Source organism: Sus scrofa, chromosome 9 (genome assembly GCF_054392235.1).
Source record: "Sus scrofa isolate SSC_HxYL_T2T_F1_AM1 chromosome 9, Sscrofa_HxYL_maternal_Yorkshire_Landrace_v2.0, whole genome shotgun sequence".
NCBI lineage: Eukaryota > Metazoa > Chordata > Mammalia > Artiodactyla > Suidae > Sus > Sus scrofa.
In genome coordinates this window covers 109,722,911-109,748,506 of record NC_139391.1, presented here as the reverse complement: position 1 = coordinate 109,748,506, position 25,596 = coordinate 109,722,911, and the positions used below count along the sequence as shown (strand labels likewise).

General features: G+C 35.1%; 2 protein-coding genes across 17 annotated transcripts in view; one reads left to right on the top strand and one right to left on the bottom strand.

Moving 5' to 3' along the window:
• ORC5 (origin recognition complex subunit 5) overlaps positions 1-25,596 on the top strand; it is a 1,223,002-nt gene that overhangs the window by 279,790 nt on the left and 917,616 nt on the right. The gene's annotated exons all lie outside the window — the stretch shown is intronic.
• The window catches only part of KMT2E (lysine methyltransferase 2E (inactive)), a 95,332-nt gene that overhangs the window by 68,677 nt on the left and 1,059 nt on the right, over positions 1-25,596 (bottom strand). For 7 of the 16 annotated variants that reach the window (XR_014816038.1, XR_014816037.1, XR_014816039.1 and 4 more), the window contains exon 2: positions 270-454. Coding sequence is in view for 7 of the 16 variants with exons in the window: in XM_013979823.3 (XP_013835277.3) it covers positions 270-340 (71 nt within the window). In the remaining 9 variants the exon portion in view is untranslated. Of the gene's footprint in view, positions 1-269; positions 2,622-3,327; positions 3,400-4,108; positions 4,182-7,212; positions 7,297-25,596 lie in introns of all 16 variants that reach the window. The other 9 variants (XM_084977358.1, XM_021102576.2, XM_021102566.2 and 6 more) reach the window with 5 other exon arrangements.

The following is a 25,596-nucleotide window of genomic DNA, read 5'->3' as shown; positions in this document are numbered from 1 at the left end:
CCCTAGCCTGGGAACCTCCATATGCCACAGCAGCGGCCCAAGAAATAGCAAAAAAAAGACAAAAAATAAATAAATAAATAAATAAAAATAAAAAGTAATTTCAGCTAAAAGAATTTTTGCCTTTAAACCTCTGGTATTTTATTTTAGCCAAGAGTCTAGAATGAGAAAAAAATATAAATGCAAATCAAACACTGTTTGGTTGTACTAAAATAATTATATGAAATATTTTGCTTTTCCCTATCCAAAATACCTATAAGTTAAATACTTACTCTGAGCCTGCAGCCATTTCCAAGTATGACGTTTCTGCTGTATCAACCCCCAATGGGATCACTATGCTCATGACGTTCGCCTCTGGTAAATTCGATTACTATGGAGTCCTATGCATTGGTATCCAAAACACTGGGGCATGCCAGCCACAGTGCTCATTGCAAACATCTAAGTGCATCCACAAACCCTGTATAAAAGAAAAGGGAATCAAAAGTTAAGAAACATCTGCATATACCCAGCAATAGTCACATCATAACAAAGGTAAATAAAATACATGAAGAAAGCATCTTTATCTTTTAATCTATATCAACTGGAATTTGCTCAGGGAGCCTCTAATGTTTATTCTTCTGGAATTAAGGTATGAGATTGTGATCAAAAGAAAAGCTTCTGATTCATAATCTCCCTTAGACAAAGAATTTAGGATACCAAAAGAATTACTAAGGCATATTGCTTAGTAAGGGACCAACAAATATCACTCATTTTGAAAGATAAAATAGAATTTCATATTCTACTATCCCAAAATAAGTCTTCCTGGTCCAGTGACTGATCTAACAATAAACTAACAAATACTGAATATCTACTGTGGACTAAGCACCATACCAAGCTTTTACATGGATGATCTATTTAACCCTCCCAACTTGAGAGAGAGATCTGCATTTTATGACTGAAGAATTCAAAAGCAACTAAGGTTAAATAACTTAAGCAAGATTGCTCAGTTAAAAAGATAAAACCGGGTTTTGAACCAATTCCATTTTACTCCCTTGAAGTGTTTTTTAAATTTTTCGATTTACCCTAGTAACAAAAATATATTCAATGTCAATTTTTCTAGTCTAAATTCACTGTTTAACACCTGCTATACATATTGTTTGTAAAATATCTACTTGAAATATTTTCAGCAATGGTACTGTAAACTTGGAACAAAACAGATGGAGATTATCCTATAAACAAGAGAAATAGTCAAAATTGTCCCTCTCATGTTGTACCTAAAATATTAAAGAGAAGTGTTTCTTCAAAGAGTAATTCTTGTACTTATCTTTAATTGTTACAAATAAGCTTAATACTATCCACTCAAGTTAATTCCTATTTCACAAATGATGCAGATAGTGAGTTTGTATCTCATAGGGAAAAAAACCCAAAATCTGGAGATAATGAGGTGAAAGTACTTTGAATTCTCCAAGAAAACTAGCCTTTACTTTTAAACCATGTACAACTGGGGGAGAGCTACTAGATACAAGTTATAATAAAAATATATAATAATAGCCAATTGCACCTGAAAGTTAAAAACATAAAGATATCTCTAACACTCACTTTATAAACAAGCAACCTACTGAAGAATCTTCAGGTTGCTTGTTTATAAAGTGGGGATTTATTCTCATACAGTTTCTGTGAATAAAATGAAATAATGATTATAAAGTATTTCATACACTTTGAGTTATGCATATTCAGCAATCAGCAAGTGGTAGTCAAATTAAGAAGAGTTGTTCTTATTTCATCAGCAAAAAACTGTGTGGATTACAAAAAACTTTCATTTAAAGAGTATTTTCTAATAGTTTTTGAAAATAAAATGTGTACTTATGGTTCTCTATTTGCTATGATTTTATTGTTTTTACTAAATTAAAATCATCATTTAAAAATAATTAAAGCAGGGAGTTCCCATTGTGGATCAGTGGGTTACGAACCTGACTATTATCCATAAGGATGTGGGTTTTATCCCTAGTCTCACTCAGTGGGTTAAGGATCCAGCATTGCCATAAGCTGTGGTGAAAGGCTCCCATGCAGCTAAGATCCCGCACTGCTGTGGCTGTGAGCTCAGATTTGACCCCTAGCCTGGGAACTTCTATATGCTACAGGCACAGCCCTAAAAAGCAAAATAAATAAATAAATGAATAAATAAAATTAAAGTAGAGTGAGAAAAAGGAAAAACTGTCCTAGTTCCTTTTCTTCACCTGTGACTATCTTACAATTACTTCATAAAAGTTATATTTATAATATATAGCAATATATATAAATATAAAAATCTATATATTTATTCTAAAAAGTAGTACTTATTAACCTGTACAAAGCTACAAAATTATAAAATTTCTAAATGACAAAATGTAAGCAATATATAAAACTCAATTTATTCTATTCAAATGTTATATTCTGTATTTAATTTTTTAATGACACTATTTTTAATTTTTTAAAATTTTTTTATTTTTGGCCTTGCCTGCAACATGTGGAAGGAACTCCTGGGGCTGGGGATCGAACCCACAACACAGCAGTGACCCAAGCCACAGCAGTGACAATGACAGATACTTAACCCACTAGAACATCAGGGAACTCCTGTATTTCTTCAGAATGCTGAAAACATGGACCTAAGAATAGATAATTACAATTTTTAAAGAAAATTCTCCTCCTTGTTTGTAGCAGTTTTCTTCAGCTTAGCTTATTTTTACATTGGACGCATAGGAAATCTTGTATTTTAAGTATATGCTGTTAAATATTTAGCTGTACATTTTTTTAAAACCAGAAGCAGAAACTGGAAAGCAGAAGTAAAATCATGATATATTCTTTTAGATAACTGAGTAATAGTTCCAACCTAAAACAATCTATTCGAGTATGCATTTAATAGTGCACCCCATTTTTATAAAAATATACAACCCTCAATAAACACTGTATTTGAGCTGTTCTATTTTGTGGGGGTTTTGTTTGGTTTTTGAGCTGTACCTGCAGCATGTCTAAGTTCCCAAGCCAGGGGTCAAACCCAAGACAAAGCAGTGACAATGACCCATAGCACTGAAAAGTGCAAATCCTTAACTGCTAGGCTACCAGGGGACTCCTGAGCTGTTTTTAAATAGCAAAGAAGAGCTTTCCATAAGCCTATTTCAGACAATAGCTTATATTTGTGTGATTACTGCCTGTCTTTCAAACTGTACACAGGGCCTGCAACAAAATAGGCACTCTACAAATAATTGGTGAATTAATTAAAGCACTCAGGATGAAGAATGCACCTCTGGCCTCATTAACTAAATGAGTTGTCAACCTATACAATTAAGTGCTATAAAAACAACCACACAACACCTTTTTCAGAAATGCCATCTCTCTTCTAAAATCACAGAAGCTCATCCCCAGGATAACAACACACCATCACATCTGTAACAGAACCACAAACTCTGAGTTTGACTCAGCAGAGAAGATGATTTCAGTAATTTATTCACAAGAGGTCATATTTATTGAGACTGTAAAATGGCAAACATTTCACCATATTTATTAATACCAAAAACTCTATAGCTATTTAAAAATCCAGTTGATACTTAAATCATAAATTCATTAGGGTCAAATCACCACGCCTTTGAAAATAAGAAAAAAAGAAAGGGAAAGACAACATAATAAACAGAAAGGATATGAGCTTATAACACAGGCATAGCTAGAGAAAAGCAATTCAAGACAATCCAAAAGATTATCACAAAGCTTTCACATCTAATATGTGATCAAAATAAAAAAAAGAACACAAGTTCCCATCATGGCACAGCAGAAACTAATCCGACTAGAAACCATGAGGTTGCAGGTTTGATCCCTGGACTCGCTCAGTGGGTTATGGATCCAATGTTGCCATGAGCTGTGGTGTAGGTCTCAGACGTGGCTCAGATCTGGCGTTGCTGTGGCTGTGGCATAGGCTGGTGGCTACAGCTCCTATTCGACCCCTAGCCTGGGAACCTCCATATGCTGTGGGTGCGGCCCTAAAAAGAAAAAAGAGACAAAAAAAAAAACCAAACTGGTTATCCTACTGGCAAGTAAAATATATACAGAATACAATGAGAATAAATGGCAGCCGTTAAAGAAGTAATATAAAAGGAAATACCATGAGATGTCTGGTAAATCTGAGGTCCAAGAAAGAATAAATGTCTTCACAAAACCTGCTATCCAGAATAGACCTAGAAACCAAGTGAACATAGGAGTATTGAGCTGTTTTTAAATGGTATAAAATTATAGGTACTTGTGTCTAACATGGAACCTAAAATCAAAAGGGACAGCAGATATAATAAATATCTATAATGACAGCAGCCAATTCTTAAAAAGACAAATTTATTCTTCATCCTTCTATACAAATGAATGTAAACAAGTAAAGGAAACAATGTTAAATACCAAACCAAACTGAAAAGAAGCTGGGAAAAGATAGCATTAAAAACAAACTTAGCAGAGCAAAAGCAACCATACCAAAACAAAAACAAAACCCTAAAGTAGGAAAAATGAGATAAAATGCAAGGAAAAGCAATTAAATTAGAAAATAGTCCATGAGAAAAACTGGAAGACTAAGGCTGCTTTTAAGACCATGTTAAGAAATTCAGAAAACGAAATACCATTAAAAAGATGAATAACAATACCCAAAAGGCAGAAAGATGAAAATGAGAAAAAAAATTTTCTAAAATTACTTATAGAAGCACCCAACCCAATCTAACATAGTATCTTTAAGGAAAGGGTCATTTATTATTATCTTTCAGTCATTCACAAACACTTTACATAGAGCTCAGCAAATAATTAACATTAAATCCATGTTTACATTTTGGACATGTAATCCTAAGAGAATAAGTAGGTGAAAGTGGGGCTGAATTACTAATAGAAAAGAAAAAAAGAAACTTGAAAGAAACTGTGAAGGACCACATACTTGAGATTTCCTTTGCTTATAAATCAGAAATTAAACTGCCCTCATTATTCATTTAAGATTTTAGTTTTATTTATAGACACTGACTAAGGTGTAATAAAAAGAACACAGATAGATCAATATCTGTTACCAAGTTACCTAAGAAATGCTGGGCAATTCATTTCACTATTCTGGGCTTCATCTATAAATGGATGTAGGTAAGGCTGATGATCTTACAGTTTAAATCTTACAATCACAAGTACATTAACCAAAACAGCAAAATAAATATCAGAGTCTAAAAAGTTACCCCAAAAATCTGACAACAGAATGAATTATGTATTTTTTCAACTGGATTATTGTCAGTATCAGCCAGTGCTCCATCAGCACTTACTTGGTAAGATATTCAAACATCCCCAACTACAAACAGCGATGTAAATACTGAGGGCTTAGAATGCTTAATTCTCACAATGAGCCTATGGTGTAAGTACTTTTATTATCTCCATTTTACAAAGAGGCAGAGAGGTTAAACTTGTCCAAAGTTTCATAGCTGGTAAACAGCAGAATCAGATTTTGAACCCCAACAGCTGATGCTAGAACCTACATAGTAGTTTTCCTGAAATTAAAATCTGCCCCATGATTGGTAAAATAATCAATCTAGAATTTACAGTTAAGGTGAAAAAATTGAAAACTGCCTCTCAAAAAGAGGAGAAATTAAGTAAGTACCTAAGTGTTTCACTGCAGAACATCTGAACTGCATTCATTCTGCCAAGCAAAAGGAAACAATAGTAACAAAACCCAATTTGCTCCTCCTCCAAACTTGATCTACTTAGACTTATATCCATTCCACAAAAATGCACTGAAACATTGCTCAAAGTCCAAAATGTGTTTAAAGTATTTCAGGGACAGTACAAAGCACATACTCAAAGGATAAAGATTATCAAATTCCCTATTATTTTCAGGAACAAACACATTCCTCACCAGTAAACTGAAAGCAACCTGTAAATTGAGGGAACCAGGCTCCAAATTTGAAATTGCTACTGTACACATACATATACTCAATTCCTTATACAGAACTACTTATTAAGCAAAGACCACCTATCTAACCAGTTGAATTTTAAACTGAGTCTCCTTTTGATAACTATTTGATTCCTAAAGACAAAGAATTTTCACCAATTCAACTTACGCTATAATACTTTTTTATAGCAAATAAACTCTCTAGAAAAAAAGAAAATCTTCCTGTAGTCAGGATTAATGTTGATGGACCTACTGGAAAAATGGAAACCTATATATAAAATCCAATGTTCAAAAGGCACAGTTTCTGGTACTATATAAGAGCTTCACAGAGTTTCCATCATATTTTAGTACAGTTCCAAACACTACTACTAAACTCAATACCAAAATAGTAATGCTTCAGTTTTCACAATCTGCCACTTGTAATAATGGGTACTTATTCTCTTGAGACTTAGTTCCTTATCTGTAAAAGGAATAACCATAGAATTGTTTCAAAGATTGTGTGTGGCACTTGGTTAAGTGTTAGCTATGATAACCAGGTAACATTTCTAGGACTTAAATATTTAGGAAGAGTTCTTAAAGATGAATATTGGACCGTATGGTATCACCTATATGTGGAATCTAAAATATGATACATGTGAACTTATTTACAAAATAGTTCTCAAAAATTTACAAAATAGACTCAGAGACATAGAAAAAAACTTATGGTTACCAGTGGGGAAAGATGGGAGGTGGGATAAATCAGAAGTTTGGTATTAGTAGATACAAAAACTACTATATATAAAAAAGATAAACAACAAGATCATACTGTATAGCACAGGGAAATATATTCAATAACCTGTAATAAGCTATAATGGAAAAGAAAAAAATGACGATTGGAGAATAATTCTCAGCTACTACACTTGTAAAAGTAAAATAAACTAATTAAGAATTTCTGATCTATTCTAGAGTCCATTCTTGTCAATAAAGGACAAAGGATACTTCTGTACTGGACTGCAAATTCAGAGAATGTGATAGAACTAGTTTCACTACTTTAGCCAACAGCCAGATCTCTTTATTATAAACTCAATTATTGTCTTAAAATACAAATCTATACTGAATCATGGTTAGTAATATGTCATCCAGACTGTGAAATCATTTTACAGAATTTTTGTCAAAAAAAGATTGGCTCTATTAAGGTTAAATTCTTTAAAGAATAAGCCAATGGCAACCTTCATGATCTTACCCAAAAAGCACCAAACTACTCCTTTACAGTTAAGAATGAAGAACTTTCCCAAATCGCCAGTATTTGGTAATACTCCATACTAGCTTACCTTGTGACCCAGTTTACCTGATCTCTAGCATCCTAAAGATTTGATACTGGAATCAAAGTGAACTGAAGTATCAAGAACAACAACCTTGAAAAAAAAAAAAAGAACACCAAGAGTGAGCCCTAGTGTCAACTACACACTTCGGTTGATAATGATGGGCCAATGCCGGTTCACTGAATGTAACAAGTGTAAGATAATGATGAGAAATGTTGATGGTGAATATGATATACTGAACTACCTGTTTGGCATTATATAATGGGGGTACCACTCTTTCAAATAGGATTTAGAGAAGTTTTTCTAAACATCAATTTTCAACCTGCTAAAGTACTAGTATGCTCCTCCATCACCACCCCAAAATAACCTTGAATTAAAATAATTTCAATACTGAAGTTTTTTAATGCACCATGCTGTTATTTTAAAATAGCATTTATCATCCCCCAAAGTGTTGGAGAACACTAAGCTCTAGTGTAAAATCTAGCAAAATGTGCCTTTTATGCAATTCAGTGATTATTTGGTTAGTCTCTGAGCATAAATGTACAATTTGTTTCCTATACACACACAATTTTTAGAATGAGTTTTTGTTCATACGTAAGTATATGTTTTTTTAAAAAAGTGATTTCATTCCAAATAGCTATCTATTTCCACATTCTACGTGCCACGTGTCCCACGACTATAAACCTTAGAATGCACTGCTTGATATACAAATGAGAAAATAAATCCCCAAATTTAAGAATCACGTCTTTCCAACTCTTTAAAAATCTTACTTTCATATACAACAGTAATGAGTACTGTAAAGCCTAACACCACATAGTTTTGTAAGTTCTAAAACTTACTTCAGTTACAAAAAAAAAATGTTGTCTACAGGAGCAATTTTTAAACTGTGTTTTCAATAGTCCCAACAGGATTAGGGACTGAGATAGTAAAAGAAAACAGGGAAGTTAACAAAAGAAATGAGAGACAACAAGTACAGATTTAAAAGAAAAAGTCTGAAGCTGCATGTTCTATGTGGTAACTATCAAATGGGAAAATAATATTAAGTGGAACACTACTTAACAATATAAAGAAATCTGGAGTTCCCGCCATGGTGCAGTGGAAATGAATCTGACTAGGAACCATGAGGTTGCGGGTTTGATCCCTGGTCTTTCTCAGTGGGTTAAGGATCCTGCGTTGTTGTTAGCTGTGGTGTAGGTCGCAGATGAGGCTCGGATCTGGCATTGCTGTGGCTGTGGTGTAGGACGGCAGCAACAGCTCTGATGAGACCCCTAGCCTGGGAACCTCCATATGCCGAGGGTGCGGTCCTAAAAAGACAAAAGACCAAAACAAACAAACAAACAAACACCAATATAAAGAAGCCAACTATGGATACATGCAACTTAAACGAATCTCAAGAAAATTGTGGGGTGAAAAAAAAGCCAGTCCCAAAAAATGTCACACATACTATATAATCTCATTTATCTAACATTCTTCAGTGGCAAAGTACAGAAATAGAGAACAGATCAGTGTGGTAGTGAGAGAGCACCAGGGATCCTTGTGGTGAGGGACCTGTCCTATACCTTACCTGTTGTGATGAATATAGGAACCCATACATGAGCTAAGAATACAAAGAACTAAATACACAACACACACATACACAAATAAAACTGAGGAAATCTGAATCAAATCAATGTGAATATTGTAGTCATATTGTACTACAGTTTTGCAAGATGTTACCATTGAAGGAAACCAGAGAAAGGATTTCTATTATTTTTTACAACTGCATACAAATCCACAATTACCACAAAGTTTTAAAAAGTGACATTAAAATTGTTGCCTTCAAGCTTTTTTGAGTATTGATAGAAACTTTCCTACTTATGAAATATTACACAGAAATCTAATCATTTTTATTCTAGGATAAAAATAATAGTTTTAATCTCCTATGCTTTTCCCAGTGATTGCTAGTGTCAACTTTAAGTGCTGTGTTACAGAGGCCACCGTCAGTTAAAATGGGAGGTGGCCACAGTAATTAGTGATATCTACTAATGAGCATAGTAGGCATTTTTACATTATTTGCTATGTCTGTAGTTAAAGAGATGGGCAGGGGGAATGTCTCTGCCTGCACATCCTCCCGCTTAAAAACCTAAGGATTCCTAAAGAATAGTTTGAAAATCACTAGCTAAAAGAAAACACTTACTGACTTAACGTGTGACATGAAAAACTTTTTTCACTGGTGAATTCTCTCATCCAAAGGTAGGGAAAAAAAAAAAAAAAAAAAAAAAAAAAAAAAAACCCTTCCAAAAAGTAGTGTTAAAGACTGGTGTAAATAAAAATCAAACAACATCAACAAAAAAAATCCTGTTATTTTTTTAGTCACTCAACCTATATAGACTATCAGGATGGTTTGTTCTTGGTTTTTTAGCCTTCAAATCAGTATGTCACCACAAAAGGACGTATTTTTTGACTGAAACAAAGTTCACAATAATTTTATTCTCACATTCTTTATTCTAACCTCAAGTAAAACAACATCCTCACTCTTCAGGATTAACAAAGTATTCCTTCTATCATTAATTATTTCTTCCAGACTGAGAACTTAAATCCTCTTTTTTCTCTATAAAAACAATGTGCATCAAACCTAGCTAATTACTTAGATTTAAACAAATCTTTTTTTTTTTTTTTTTTTTTTTGTACACCTACTCTCTACATTTTATTATCTCACACCTGGCTACCAGGATAATTTTCTAAGTGGTCTCTCTCCCTATTCTAACTTGATCTTTAAACCAGTGGTTCTCAAACACAGATCCACAAAATGCCACTTTTCATATATGCCTGGAGTTAGGATTTAAAAATAACTGTTTTGCAGGCCTCACCTGAGAGATTTTGATTCAGCAGGTCTGAGATGTGGCCTGGATGTCATTTTTTTTTTTCTTTTTTAACTTATGGCAGTTGCTCCAGTGGTCTATTTCAGAACACTTGCTTAAACACTGAATATACTTCAAAGCCCACTAGTTTCCTAATTTTGCCCTCTTCAGAAAAGCATAACAGGAGTTCCTGTCATGGCACAGCAGAAACAAATCCGACAAGGAACCATGAGGTTGTGGGTTTGATCCCTGCATTTACTTAGTGGGTTAAGGATCTGGTGTTGCCATGAGCTGTGGTGTAGGTCACAGATGTGGCTCAGATCTGGTGTTGCTGTGGCTGTGATGTAGGCCAGCAGCTGTAGCTCTGACTGGACCCCTAGCCTAAGAATCTCCATATGCTGTAAATGCAGCCCTAAAAAGCAAAAAAAAAAAAAAAAAAAAAAAAAAAAAAAAAAAAGCATAACAGCTCACAGTAACAAGTTATGCTGCCTTGTTGCATATGCTAATATTCCAATATATATCCGCTGATTATGCCAGTCTTTTTGCTATTGTTGGCATATCCCTTGTTCATTCTCCTTCAAGTTTTCCAAAGTCATTTTCCTCTACTTATATCCATCACACCCAATAAATAAATATCTTATTAAACCTTCATGGATCGTTTAAATTACCAGTGCTTCCTTGAAGCCTTAACTTCCCAACTTTGATATCTCTGCTATAAAACTACCTTGGAGATCTCCAGAAGATCAACCTCCTGAGGACTGTTTCCTTATTTGTAAACAAAAATCTGACCAGGTTAACTCAAGAAACTTACAGGTATGAGACCTGTTATACACTCATCTCTTCCCTTCTTATCTCAAAGAATATATTGCTTATTTTTTTCACCACTGGTTTATATTTTGACGCACTTTTTGGAAACAAGGCTTAGATGTACAGCTTCCACAATTACATCATCTGCTTCAATCTACAGCAAGAATTGAGAAATTTATATATTAGCTCTCAAAGCCTAGAACACAGTGGCTAAGATACCACCTAAGTTATTCTTGATCAAACCACACTTTCCCTTTCTCTAGCCCAATCTTCTCTTCTCCTTTTAGATGAACACGAACATATCTTAAAAACAAAAAACAAAAACCTGCCACTAAAGAATGAAGATTGATTTCATTCTGGAAGCTTTTGTTTTTAATTACTTATTCCCCTTATTACTCTAAAATCTAGTTGTCCTTTAAGTCTCAATCCTCCCCATTATTAGTCTCCATCAACCATGGATTTTACCATTCATTCTTGATTTCCTATTGCTAGTCACCTATAGGATATATGTCTATTCAAATACCTGCCATCGCTGTAAAAACCAAACTTTCAAACTGAGTCTTTTTCACACACTTTCTTCCATTCCATCTTATTAGTACCCTATTCTCCCAGTTCTTTTTTTAATCCTTCTTTTCTCTAGTCTATTACATTTGGTCACCCAGTCTTTTGTGCCTCCATAGTGTTTCAGATTCACTCTTTGTCAGTTTCCATGGTCCCTACCACCATCTTCATCATCTGAATAATTTCCAACAATCCACAACCCTTCCAGCTTGTCAACATCAAGTTCTGAGTACCTTGTCTCCAAAACTGGAGGACATCTTAAGTGTTAAGATTCCCCCCCACCAAGATTATGGCAACTATTGCATTATTTCAAAATATAACAAAATTAATTCAAATCCATTCAACATACTTACTGAGCATATACATACTATGCTCTGGATACTACTCTAGGTACTGAGGAACGAGCAGTGAACAAAAATAAGCTGCCCTTAAGACACCTGAAATGAGCTAGGGCAATCTAGGGCAACCTAGTACAATCAAGGGTATTTTAGAGTAGTTTTCTTTCTTTCTTTCTGGCCGCACTTACAGCATGTCGAAGTTCCTGGCCAGGGACTGAACCTGTACCACAGCAATGACTAGAGCAGCAGCAGTGATAATGCTAGATATTTAACACTCTCTAGGCTACCAGGGAATTCCTAGAGTAGCTTTCTTATGTAGCTGCCTTGGATTAATAATTGGTACATTCTCATTACCTTGCCAAGAATTAGTCCTTTATAAGGCTCAATGGAAAGCTATGATGATTTTCAAATGAATTAAAATAAAAAAAATTTTGGCCACACCTATGGCATGCAAAATCTCCCAGGCCAGGGATCAAAACTGTGCCACAGCAGCAACATTAGATCCTTAAACTGCTGAGTCACCAGGGAACTCTTGAGCCTCAAATTCTTGATCAGTCACTCTTTAACCCTCAGTCTCTCTAGGCCTCTCATGAAAAATGGGTACAAGATCTACCTTGCAGAGAAAATAAGATATATAAACACACTGTAGATATTTATGGATGTTAGTGTCTTGCCTCAGAATTAAAGCCTCGAAATTTGTATTTTCCAATCCAATGATAATTTATTCAATTCCAATCACAATACTTTTGACTACTGAGGCCACTCGAATGGTTAAAGAACAGCAGCTTTATAACTGTAAAATTCTGAAAAATTGTCTTAATATTCCACATGCATCTAAAATATTTACTATAAAAATCTTAAGTCTAAAATAAGAATACTTTAATTTCTAAGTATTTAACAACCTACAAAATCAACAAGAGGCCAAAATGAATTAAAAAAGGAAAAGCACTTTCCACATTTAAACTGTCTAGTTTTACAAAATTTTTCCAAGTCCTCTGATCCCAAGACTTAACAGTATTCAAAGATCACTAACACAATATTATTAAGTCAACCATACTTCAGTAAAATTAAAATTTAAAAAACTAACAATATTTTAAGTCAACTATACTCCAGTAAAATTAAATTTAAAAAACCAACAAAGATCAACTTCTTCCTCTTCATACATCAATATAAAAACAAAAACCTAGAAATAGAAGGACTACTATATTACAAATAGAGAACTGAAACTTAGAGAAAAAAAACTATGCATCTTACTCTCAAAAATGAATTACGGCATTAGGAGATCTAAGTTTCTATTAGGAAAACTTTTAAAGGCATCACTGATAAATTTTATAATAAAAACATCACGAATGACGTTCACAAATACAATGATGCTATAGTGATGAGTATATCTGCTATAAGATGTTTATAACCACTTTGACTTTCAAACTTTATTGTAAAGACCTTTATGTGAAGAAATTATATATAAATTAAAAATAATCCACATTACTGAGCTGATTGGCCACTCTTATAAAAGGCCTTTTTTTTTTTTTTTTTTTTTGTCTTTTTAAGCCCGCACCTGAGGCACATGGAGGTTCCAAGGTTAGGGGTCAAATTGGATCTGCAGCTGCCGGCCTACACCACAACTCACAACCACGCCAGATCCTTAAACCACTGAGGGAGGCCAGGGATCGAACCTACATCCTCATGGATACTAGTCAGATTCATTTTCGCTGAGCCATAAGGCGAACTCATAAAAGACATTTGAACATGGAGAAAGAAACTGTGAAGCTGCGGAATGAACTAGAAAGTCTTTCCACCAATCTGTAATGAACCATTTACTTTAGGACCTAAGAAGCATATAAACTTGAAAATTCTTTTAAATAATAGTTTAGGGTATACTAGCAGAATGCCTTTTAAAATCTCTTCTCTCAGAGACTTGTGGCTGCCCGATGGGAAGGGGAGGGAGTGGGAGGGATCGGGAGCTTGGGCTTAGACACAACTTAGAATAGATTTACAAGGAGATCCTGCTGAATAGCATTGAGAACTTTGTCTAGATACTCATGTTGCAACAGAAGAAAGGGTGGGGGAAAAAATGTAATTGTAATGTATACATGTAAGGATAACCTGACCCCCTTGCTGTACAGTGGGAAAATAAAAAAATTATATAAAAAAAAGATTACTTAAAAAAAATAAATAAAATCTCTTCTCTCACTCTAGAGTGAAAAAAAAATTTTTTTTTTTTTTTTTAGGGCCGTACCTGCAGCACATGAAGGTTCCCAGGCTAGGGGTTGAATAAGGGCTGCAGATGCAGGCCCATACCACAACCACAGCTTCAACAGATCCAAGTCATGTCTGCAACCTACACTGCAATGCCAGATCCCCAACCCATTGAGCAAGGCCAGGGATTGAATCCGTGCCCTCATGGATACTAGTTAGATTCGTTTCCACTGAGCACAATGGGAACTCCTAGATTAAATTTAAATGATAGATATCACAGCTTCTCAGATACTCCCAAAGTGATTACACAATAAAAGTACTCTCTGTTTTGGCACAACCATATCCTGTCTATAAAATCTGCCAGTTTTAACACGGAATTAAAAAATCAAGCAGGAGTTCCCGTCATGGCTCAGTGGTTAACAAATCTGACTAGCATCCATGAGGATGCAGGTTCAATCCCTGGTTTTGCTCAGTGGGTTAAGGATCCACCGTTGCTGTGAGCTGTGGTGTAGGATGCAGACACGGCTCAGATCCTGTGTTGCTGTGGCTGGCAATTACAGCTCTGATTTGACCCCTATAGGAACCTCCATATGCCACAGGTGTGGCCCTAAAAAAAGCCAAAAAAAAATCAAGCAATGACTACGTTAACATGTAACTAATAGGTTACTACTAACATACAGCAACTTGGTTACAATACTCCAAACAATTACAGAGTAAAATTTAAAAACCACACAGATTGATCCCAGAGATATTAGCCAATACAATCATCAGCTACTTCCCCTTAGGGAAGGTATGTACAAAAATCAGCAAGATAAAATTAGTAGCATAGCTACTACCATGATGGTTTCAAGCAGCACTGGTGGTACAGTGGTGAGGATGGCTGCTTTTCCATAATGCTTTCACAAATAGGGCATTCAACTATTTGCCACTAAATGAATCTAGTTTATAATACTATCATCATTAGAAAGACCCTAAAGAAAAATACAATTTATTATTACTATCTGGCTGTTCCTGTAGCATGTGGAAGCTCCTGGCAGGTATTGCATCCACATCACAGCAGTGACTTGAGTCATAGGAGCAACACCAGATCCTTAACCTGCTAAGCCACCAGAGATCTCTAAGAAGAGTTAAATTTAAATCTCACAAGATAACAAAGGCTATTGGATTTTAACGTGTCAACATATCTGTTAAATTTCAGAGACAAAAGAAATATGTTACTTCATTTAGGTTTGCTCCTATAAGCCCTACTTGGACAAACTAGAGTCTGATTCTGATAGAACATTTTTAGACACAGACCTTTCTTAGATCTAGACACAGACAAACCTATCTTATGTCCAAGATACTCAATGAAAAAAATAAAGTTACAGAATACAGTAAGATCCACCCCCTTTTGGATTAAACAGAAATCTGGATATAAAATAGGGACTAGAAGTTGAGAGTGACAAATATATATTATAAATTCTCTATTTTTCTTTAAAATCATCCATTAACATTTTGATGTCAAGCCAAAATATGTTTTGAAAATGGCTCCCCTAATTTGAATTCTGGGTTCTCATTCTCACATGAACTATATCTATAATGCACTGTGTATGGTTTTGGCTTTGGATTGTTCCAAGGTAAGAAATCACCTAGACACTTGTGAAGCAATCTGAATGAAGAATTCCTTCTAGATTTTTATTATTTTTCCACATAATCTTTTAGTTGTCTTACCAATACCTCACTTGACAACAATTTCCTTCAGCAATTAATTTACTCTTTATCAAGTTTTCCCAAGCATTTAACTTCGTTCTCATTTAAACAAATCTCTCTTCACACTGACTTATCACTGGCTTATATAATATCTAATTAATATAAACACAATACAAATACAATGGGATTAGCCAATCTGGGAACAAATATGACTATTTTGAGCATTCAAATCAACTGGTGGAAACAGCACAGAGTAGTTTACATCAATCGACATGCAACCAGCATTAGTAGTTTTTAAAAAGGAATATTAATCCTGACGGTTGGTTAAATGAAAGTTAAAGAAACTTCTACAGCATCTACATAAAACACTTCAGGAAAAATATAGAAACTATAAATGGTGATCACCTCATCATAAGAGAGAAACTTGGGATGGGGGTCAGAGACTCACTTTTTTTCCTGAAACAATTACAGCAGAAACAGCATATAGAAATCTCAAAACAACTCTATTATCACCTATACTTCAAGGCAGAAAAAAAAAAAAAAAGTCCTCTGTAAGATAGGGTGATTATTATGTCCCTTTTGCAGATCAACAACCTGAGGCACAAAAAGGTAAGTAACTTGCCCAAGGTCACATAGCAGTACAACCTAGTTTAAGTGCAGTCAAATCAAAGTGGTGTGGTTCTGCAGTTTCCATTCTTCAGCCCTCTGCAATACTGCCTTTAAACAAGTACTGTTTGAGGGTGTTTTTTTTTTTTAGGGCCGCACCCACAGCATATGGAAGTTCCCAGGTAAGGGTTGTGCCTACGCTACAGTCACAGCAATGCCAGAACCTAGCTGCATCTGTGACCTACACCACGGCTCAAGGCAATGCCAGATCCTTAATCCACTGAGAGAGGCCAGTGACTGAACCTGAATCCTCATGGATACCAGTTAGGTTCGTTGACCACTGAGTCACAAAGGGAACTCCTGAGTTCTTTTAAAAAGCACATATTACCTTCATAATCTTAAGATTTTTAGGGGGTAAACAAACATGTCCAAGTGTAACTATACAGAAGAAATTTTCCAGTGGCTGTCCCATAAAAGTTATACTCATAAAAAAAAAAAAAAAAAAAAAGTCATCCTCTTTTATCCTGACATTCAAGACTCATCACAGGGAGTTCCCTGGTAGCCTAGCAGCTAAGGATTTGGCATTGTCACTACTGTGGCTTGGGTTGGATCCCTAGCCCAGGAACTTCCCCATGCCACAAGTGTGACCAAAAAAAAAAAAAAAAAAGACTCATCACAACTTGATCCAGATTGGTATTGCTATAATTCCAATTCAAGACTCTTCTGGGAACCAAAAGATCATCCTGAAATAGGATGTATAGAAACATTAAACATAGAGTATGTCATATGATATTACATAAGGACCAGTACTCCCTCTTTCAGAGATTCCAAAAGCCTGGCTTCTCAAGAGAAAAGTCAGCATGATTTCTTATCCTTTTGAACTTTTCTACAATAAGCATGTATTTCTTTAATTAAAAGGTACCAAAAATCCAAGAGTTCACTAGAGGCTCAGCAAGTTAGGGATCTGGTGTTGTCATTGCTAAGGCTCAGGTTACTGCTGTGGTGCATGTTCAATCCTTGGCCTGGAACTTCCACATGCCACAAGCGCAACCCCAAAAAACCCAGTAATAACAATAACAACAAAACAAACAAAAAACCCAAATCATATGCTACTTTGTCCTAAGAGTTATAGATGTTTGATGCTCTGTTGTATTACCATCTCACCAACCCCTTTTTAAAAAGTACTGACTTGAATATATGTTAAAAAAGAACTTGTCTCAATGATTTCAGAAAAAAACACTTTACTTCAAAAAAATTACTTGAAGTTCTTCCCTTTTAGTAGAGAAGGGAAATTGCACCATAATTAAAATACGTATCTTCAGCCTTGTTTTAGAAATCAAACTGCTAGCATTGGTAGCAAATCATAAACCTAAGCAACTGTAATACAAGGCTTATTTAGCAATAATTCTAAAAACTAAACGAGGAACTGGAAGGAATTCCCACTGTGGGACCACAGGATCAGTGGCGTCTTGGGAGCCCAAGGTCACAGGTTGGACCCCCAGCCCGGCACAGCGAGTTAAGGATCTGAAGTTGCCGAAGCTGTGGCTTAGGTCGTGACTGCAGCACAGATTTGATCCCTGCCCAAGGAATTCCATATGCCATGGGGAGGACAAAAAAGGAGGAAAAAAAATAATAATCTACTTAATTTCTGGGTGCTGAATTTCAAATTAGAGCAGACTCAAGCAACTACGTTAAATCCCATTTGAGTGAAAAACTGTGCAGAAATAGCATCTGACATTATCTTAATTATATACACTTCTCCTCCTCCTTAAAATTTCATGTACTGTTATTGAAAACACAAACTGTATGCATTTCAGAAAAACCAGAAGAGGAAAGAAACTTCACACAATCCCAATAATCCATTAACAAACCCTCCTAAAAACTTGGGTAAATGTGCAATCACAGTAAAAACTTAAGCAAGAATCAATAGACACTACATCTAGCAGAGGAAAGTCTGACAAGGAATATTTATACAATCTGAAACTATCTTCCCCAAATTACTTAATAATAGCAACATGAGAAACAGTAACTATACAATGGAGAAACTACTCAATACCTTAACCAAGCAAAGTGAACATACTAGTAATGGGCAAACATCAGCTGCCTCCAGATGATAGAGACATACATATTACTTATCTAGTATTCCAGTCAGAAAAGAAAAATCTGATTTTTTTTTTTTAAGGGCCAGAGTATGTGTAAGTTCCCAGGCTATGGGTTGAATTGGAGCTGTAGCTGCCAGCCTACACTACAGCCACAGCAACTCAGGATCCTTAACCCACTGAGCGAGGCCAGGGATTGAGCCCACATCCTCATGGATACTAGTTGGGTTTGTAACTGCTGAGCCACAATGGGAGCTCCAAAATCTGAATTTAATTATGAAGAAAACTTAGACAAACCCAAATTGAAGGGCACTGTATAAATAACAACTCTGTCAACGTCATGACAAAAGAAAGACTGAGGAACTCTCTTCCAGACTGAAGGATCCTGGATTGGCTACTTGGCCAGAAAAAAATGCTAATAAAGGGCATAACTGGGACAATAATGAAAATGGAATATAGACAATAATATAGATAAAAGTATTACATCAGTGTTACATTTCTTGAATTTAACCACTCTGGTTATCTAAGAAAAGATGCTTGCTCTTAGGACATGCATAATTAAGTATTAAGGACTCAAAGAGGACATGATGTATATGCTTTATACTCTCAAATGATTCTGAGAAAAATTTCTCAACAAGTACAGACAGAAGAGAAAAGCAAATGTGACAAAATGTTAAAAATCAGGAGATCTAGGTGAAGGATATGAGGGAAGTTTGGGACTATTCATTTGCTTGTAAATTTGAAATTCTTTCAAAAAAAATTTTTTTTCCCGCATTCCTCAACATAATACACACACACATATATATTTACATTTTTAAATTTAAAAATAGAATCATCAGTTAAATAATTATTTCATTTTTTAGAGGCCCTCTCAGGTAGAAATATCTCTGGGAAAAAGGCAACTATGTTCAGATGAATTAGAGGTGTTTTTCTATTGCTCTCCATCCAAGAAACTTCCCCCCAACCCCCAAACAAACACCATAAATATTCACTGCTCTATCATCTCCTTAACCAGTCACCACTAATTAAAGGGATCAAGATGGAGAATAGTGGCTCTCTGACACCTTGCCAATTCCTGTGAGACCCAACTGTACTTTCTTCAAATAAGTTCTGTGAGATTTCCCTACAGCCTTATAGCCTTACAGCCTTACTTTAGCTAGCTGGAGCTGATTTCTGTTCCCTCCTTGCATCCAAACAAATCCTAAAACAGTAGGCTTTTGTGAAAGAGAAATAAATAGTGCAAGGGCAACAGTAGCTACTAATATTAATCTTTTGTCTGTGCTTCAAAAATAGTGTTTAGGTTGGGGCTTAATGCTAAGATGTAATAAGGCTGTGTCAATTCAACCAATTATGCAGTTTCATTTAAAGAGAAAAGCAAATAATTCTAAAATCTTACTTCCTCAAGAAGAGTTACTATGTATTAGACCAACCTCAGACTCCCATCACTTTATGACTACTAAAACACCAGTTCTAACCATCTAAATTGGTAACATCAAGAATCTTTCCATCTTTGCCACATGATTAAAGAGGAAATGGGCTTTCAAATTCCTGAAATGTATCTCTTTAAGTGAGGTACAAAAATAAGAGGAATTCAAGAGGTCTCTATAAAATCAGAAGTAGAAACTATGACTTATCATTCTACGAAATAAGAAAAAATAGAAGAGTGTATCTTTCTCAAATGTAGTTTCCTGATAGACGAAATTTAAAAAAAATAAAATAAATCTGTGCTTTCACCAACATCCTAAGTGATAATGGTTAATTATTTTCACCACATTCCTCACTTTTGCCAAAAACCAACACTGGCTTTACCTAATTCTCAAACAGTGAGAAAAAATGGAAAACATATTTAATCTTTAAACTTACTTAACTCTAAAGTTTAAATTTACTTAGTTCAAATTAATTTATCAGGGTAAATTCTGTTCAAGTCTTTAAATACAAATTATGTTTCAGGAGTTCCCTGGTGGCCCAGTGGTTAAAGACTCAGCATTGTCACTGCTGTGACTCAGGTTCAATCCCTGGCTGGGGAACTTCTGCATACTGTGGGTGTAGCCAAATAAGTAAATAAACAATGATTTAAATACCCTTAGAAAACGAAAGTCACCATAGATAAAAATTAAAAAAATTTTTTTTCTGGCATCAGATAAAATGTTAGGTAACATAATTATGTAAATTTGAAATTATAAATACTCCAAACTAAAACTAACTCAATCCTACTGTTACATTACTTAGCTTCTACCATAGGCTCAGGCCTTAAATGCTGCTCCCATGCTGGCTAGAACACAGGTGTGATTACTCAATATTATCTTTCTCAGTAATAAACTTCAGGATCAAGAACACTTACTCCTTGGAATAACTCTAAATTGAGCAATCTTCTAAGAGTTGCTAGAAAATTATCTCTTCTCCAACTGTATAAAAATAAAGCTGCACATTATCATTTTGTTTCTCATGGTGAACTGCATATAGGTCCTTCCTTAAAATTAAATTTCACATTTGAGATAGTTTTAAAATGCAAGAGAAAATTGGGAGTTCCCATCGTGGCACAGTAGAAACGAATCCGACTACGAACCATGAGGTTACGGGTTCGATCCCTGGCCTCGCTCAGTGGGTTAAGGATCCAGCATTGCCATGAGCTGTGGTGTAAGCGGCAGATGCGGCTCGGATCTGGCTTTGCTGTGGCTGTGGTGCAAGCTGGCAGCTACAGCTCTGATTAGACCCATAGCCTGGGAACCGCCATAAGCCACATGTGCGGCCCTAAAAAGCAAAAAGACAAAACAAAACAAAAAAAAAAAAAATTAATTAAAAATGTTGTGTAAGTCATTGATTATTTACTCATTAAATTATATACCAATTATTTGGTCATTAAAAGGCTGTTTTGATGGCATCTTAATGCAAAACATCAAAAAAGGATTCTGTGATTGACCAGTTGCATTGAAAATGTCTAACGTCCCAAAAATCTCTGGTAAATATAACCAAATCGGATTTTTGATAAAGCTGTAAAATTCACCTTACAAATATGGCTCCACTATACAGTTTAAAATAAAACATGATTTATGAGCTGTCCACAGGGAAAAAAAGAACTAATTTCACATCAATCGAAAAGATATATCAAGTGATACATAAGAACAACTATTTTCTTGATTTAAGTAAAAAGAATCCTAATTATCAATAGTTAGTAATAACTTCCCTTCCTTAAGAACATTTAAGAACACAAAGAAGATCTAATTAACTTAGCCAGGGTCGCTATCATTTGATTTTTAATGCGGCACTCAGGATAAATGCTCACAATAACCAAAACTAATTTCTTTTGGTTAACACTTACCTCTTTATAAAACACTCGTTAAACCACAATGGCAAGATCATTACAATTAAATATTGTCTACTTCAAAATCAGTACACTAAAAACAATTTTCAACTACATATATTGCTCTTTCATATAAAATAAGTTTTTAAGTAATATAAAAATATTATTCTTTCAATATCAAGAAAGAAATGAGGCTCCTACAACACTTGTACATTACAAAAAAGACAGTAAAAAAGAGCCAGTGAGCCACTCCAGTTTTAAATTCAGCCTACAAACTGGGTAACATTTACACAGCAATATCTCAACTAATACCTGTCTTGTTATTTTGCCAGTCAACAAACAAAGATAATTCTACCAGAAAGTAAAAATAATTATATATTCACCATCAAAAAGTCTCACTGAATTCAAGTATTTAATATTTATTCTAACACATTACAAGGAAAGTCTCTGATCACCCTTAATATTTGAGATGCAAATGTGTTTGCTTAAACAAAAGCTTTAAATTCAACAAGTAACTGAGCACCTACTATTTGCTAAGAATGAATCCTCTGGAGATAGAAGTTATTATACATTATTAAAATATTGTAAGAAAATAAACATAGTATCTCAAGAAAATTTCAGACCATTGTTCCTTAAGCAGTTTTTGATAGCCCTTCAAAGTCCTGTTGGTTTCATTCACCACTTATTTATTTTTTTCTTTTAGGTCTGTACCTAAGGCACATGGAGTTTCCCAGGCCATAGGTCTAATCGGAGCTACAGCTATTGGCCTACACCACAGCTCACAGCAACGCCAGATCCTTAATCCACTGACGGAGGCCAGGGATCAAACCTGAAACCTCAGGGTTCCTAGTTGGATTCGTTTCTGCTGTGCCATGACAGGAACTCCTCATTCACTACTTTAAACACACAATGGTAATGGCGCATCCTAAGTCCCCAAAGTAACTTTCAGAAAAGCAGAACTGTAGGGATTTACATAATACACTTTAAAAAACTAAAACCAAAAGTTTCTTCGAGAACTTTATGCATAAAATGGATGCATTATTTTTAGAAATAAGAAACCAATTTATGAAATTATAATTTCAGTAAGACCACTAAAGTATGTACTGAGGGAAAGAGTTTCTCCTAACTTATTAATTGGCTTATCACCTCACTTCATTTTTAAGTTCAAAAAAATCCCAGAGTTTACTGTGGTATATATGGTAAAAATTCTCTGGCTCAAAGCTGTGAGGAAAACAGACAAGCCAAAATTGAAGAAGACCTAGTTATCAGAGGCCTGGAGTTGAAGAGAAACGAGAGGCCCTGTAAAGAAAAGGTTCTAAACCTAAACTGAGATCAAAGGGATCCTCTAACTTATACTGACAACAAAAGGGAAGCATGATCAAAATGTGGTCTCTGAAAGTAAAATTTGCTCTCCAATTACATTACGATTTTCTACAAATCCACTTAAACAGATAAACAACTAATCTCTCAAACTCAGCTATCCTAAGAGCAAAGACTATTTGACTAGTTTTGCCCCAAGGGGCCAAATGTTTCAAAACTCTCTGGGAACAAAAATTATGCCTCACCGTTTAATAAATTTGCCGTGACAATCCAAAACATAGTCAATTGGAGTATAGATGAATAAAAACTGAGTATTTATAGCAATGTTAATTACACAGTACAATATCCAAAAAATAAATAAAAAGCCAGTCTCATAGGAACCAAAACATCAAAACAAACAAAAAGAAACAAACCTCAAAGCAATGAACCAGGCCAGTATGAAGAAAGCTCCTAGGAGTGAAAGCAGCTTCTCTTATAATTTCTAGCTTGATACTATGTGTCTGAGCCAAATAAATCCAAATGCCTTATGTGTCTAGACTTGATCAAGGTCACTATCAACACAAACATGGGTACAGACAGTGCTGACTGTATGACTCTAAGTATGACTACAATACACTAAATTTTCCTAAGAGTATCATGATTTTCTACATTAGGTCGTAAGTTTAAAGTTCCAACCTTTTGAAACACAGATCTTAACCACTTAGTCTATAAAACAAATGTACCACCTTTACATCAGCAGTTAAGGATCTGGATTACATGCTCACTCAGAGGATGATAAAAATGAGTATGGACCCCAAATCCCTACCCAAACTCTCCCCCTACCCACCAACATTTCAACTTAATAATTTCAAAGATTCTAAGTAAGGTTATGTACTCAGTCTTACATGATGAAACTTCCTAAGCCAGTAATTTCTACAATTATTTTGTAAATTAGAAATTTTTAGTTAATTTAACTCATATATGAACTTCATGATTCTTTTATTCCACTGTAAATATTTTAGAACAGAATTTACAGTGGAATAAGAGAATCATGAAAGGGTGTACCCTCTCCAACCTTTTTAAGTACTATTGGATTGAAAGGCACTTGTTTTACAGTTGGTACACAATCAGAATAGTCATTAACTGCCATTAATGGCCCACTCATATCTCACTGCTTAGTTCAGGTCAGAAAGACTGACCTCCCACCACAGAGATGAATTCTAATCATTCACACTTTTTAAAATAAAGTTAAATGACACCATTTAATTTTCTGCCCCAATCTGTAAGATTCTGATATAAGCACAAAATGGATTCAAGACCCTATTATTGATATGGTTTTAATTTAAAGTCTACTAAAACAGACTAAATCCCACATCCCATAACAGGTGGGATAAATGGGCATGTTTGGGAAGGAAAAAAAATTAAGAACTACAGCCTCACTTTTTTACTTACAGAATTCTGACAGCATGCTAGAAGACAATTTCAAAGGGCAACAAAGCATGGAACTCCACTTTATCAAATTCACAATTAATTAATCTAAGGAATTCCTAAGGAATGCTTTAATATATGGGAAAAATGGATGCAAAATATAATAGTGAGAACAAGTATCTCCACACCCAGTGAAGTAACAGGTTTAGGCTTGTTTGTACAGCTCCCTAAAAATTAAACTCAAAGAGTACAAAAACCAAAATTCAAAAAACTGGTCAAGAGTTGGATGGGAAACGTTCCACTCCAGATTAAAACGTTTAATCATACAAAATAGTGTAATACTTTACACTTGCTAAATATTTTAATTTACTTTGTTACTGAATAATAGACGCTTGGGCTAAACCAAACAGAAACTGTTTTTTGTCCCCAAATAATTTTTTTAAAAATATTCAAGAACACCCAGCCTCATTACTGAAATTTCTAAGGCTACCTGAGTGTTTTTATTTTTTTCAAAAGTGGTGTCATTTCATTTGCCTCTCAGGAAAAACCCATAAAATTAATCAACTAAAACACAGCATTGTAATTTGCAGTAAAATCAACACACTTGTGTAAACGGATTGGGGAAGAAAAAAAAAAACAAAAACCAGTCTTTTCATGTAAACATAATAAGCCTGTAATATGCTGCAGACAAACGCACTGCATGGGGTGTGGAGGACCCGAGCTGATTAGATTACCACAACATCAGCCTGGGGCCGCCATTTTTAGAATCTGTAAAGGACAAAAGAGGGAAATTTCACTTTTTACTGCCCATCTCTGAGATTCAAGGAAAAAACGGACTGTCTGCCAATTAGGTACTGATGTCTCCAGTCCAGAGTTGAATGCACCTCACTTAATTCTCTCCAAGGTCTCCAGAACTCCAAATACCTTACGCTATTCACATCTCTAAAAAGGGGGGGAAATGGGCAAAACGGGGTTTACTCTAAAGCTAACTCCAGCGATTTCCCTTCGACTTTAAACTGTATCGTTCTTGAGACAGAGTCTGGCAAGAACGGATCTCTACCGAACGGAGGCCGGTGGAAGAGAGCCCTCCGGATTGTTTTCTCTCTCCCCCTCCCCCGTTTAGCACAGTGAACCGTTTGTTTCTCTTCTGTGCCTGCTGCCACAGTGTTTGTGCCAATCCCTTGGTCAAAATCAGCTTTCCTGAAATGTGCCATATTGTGGCTTCT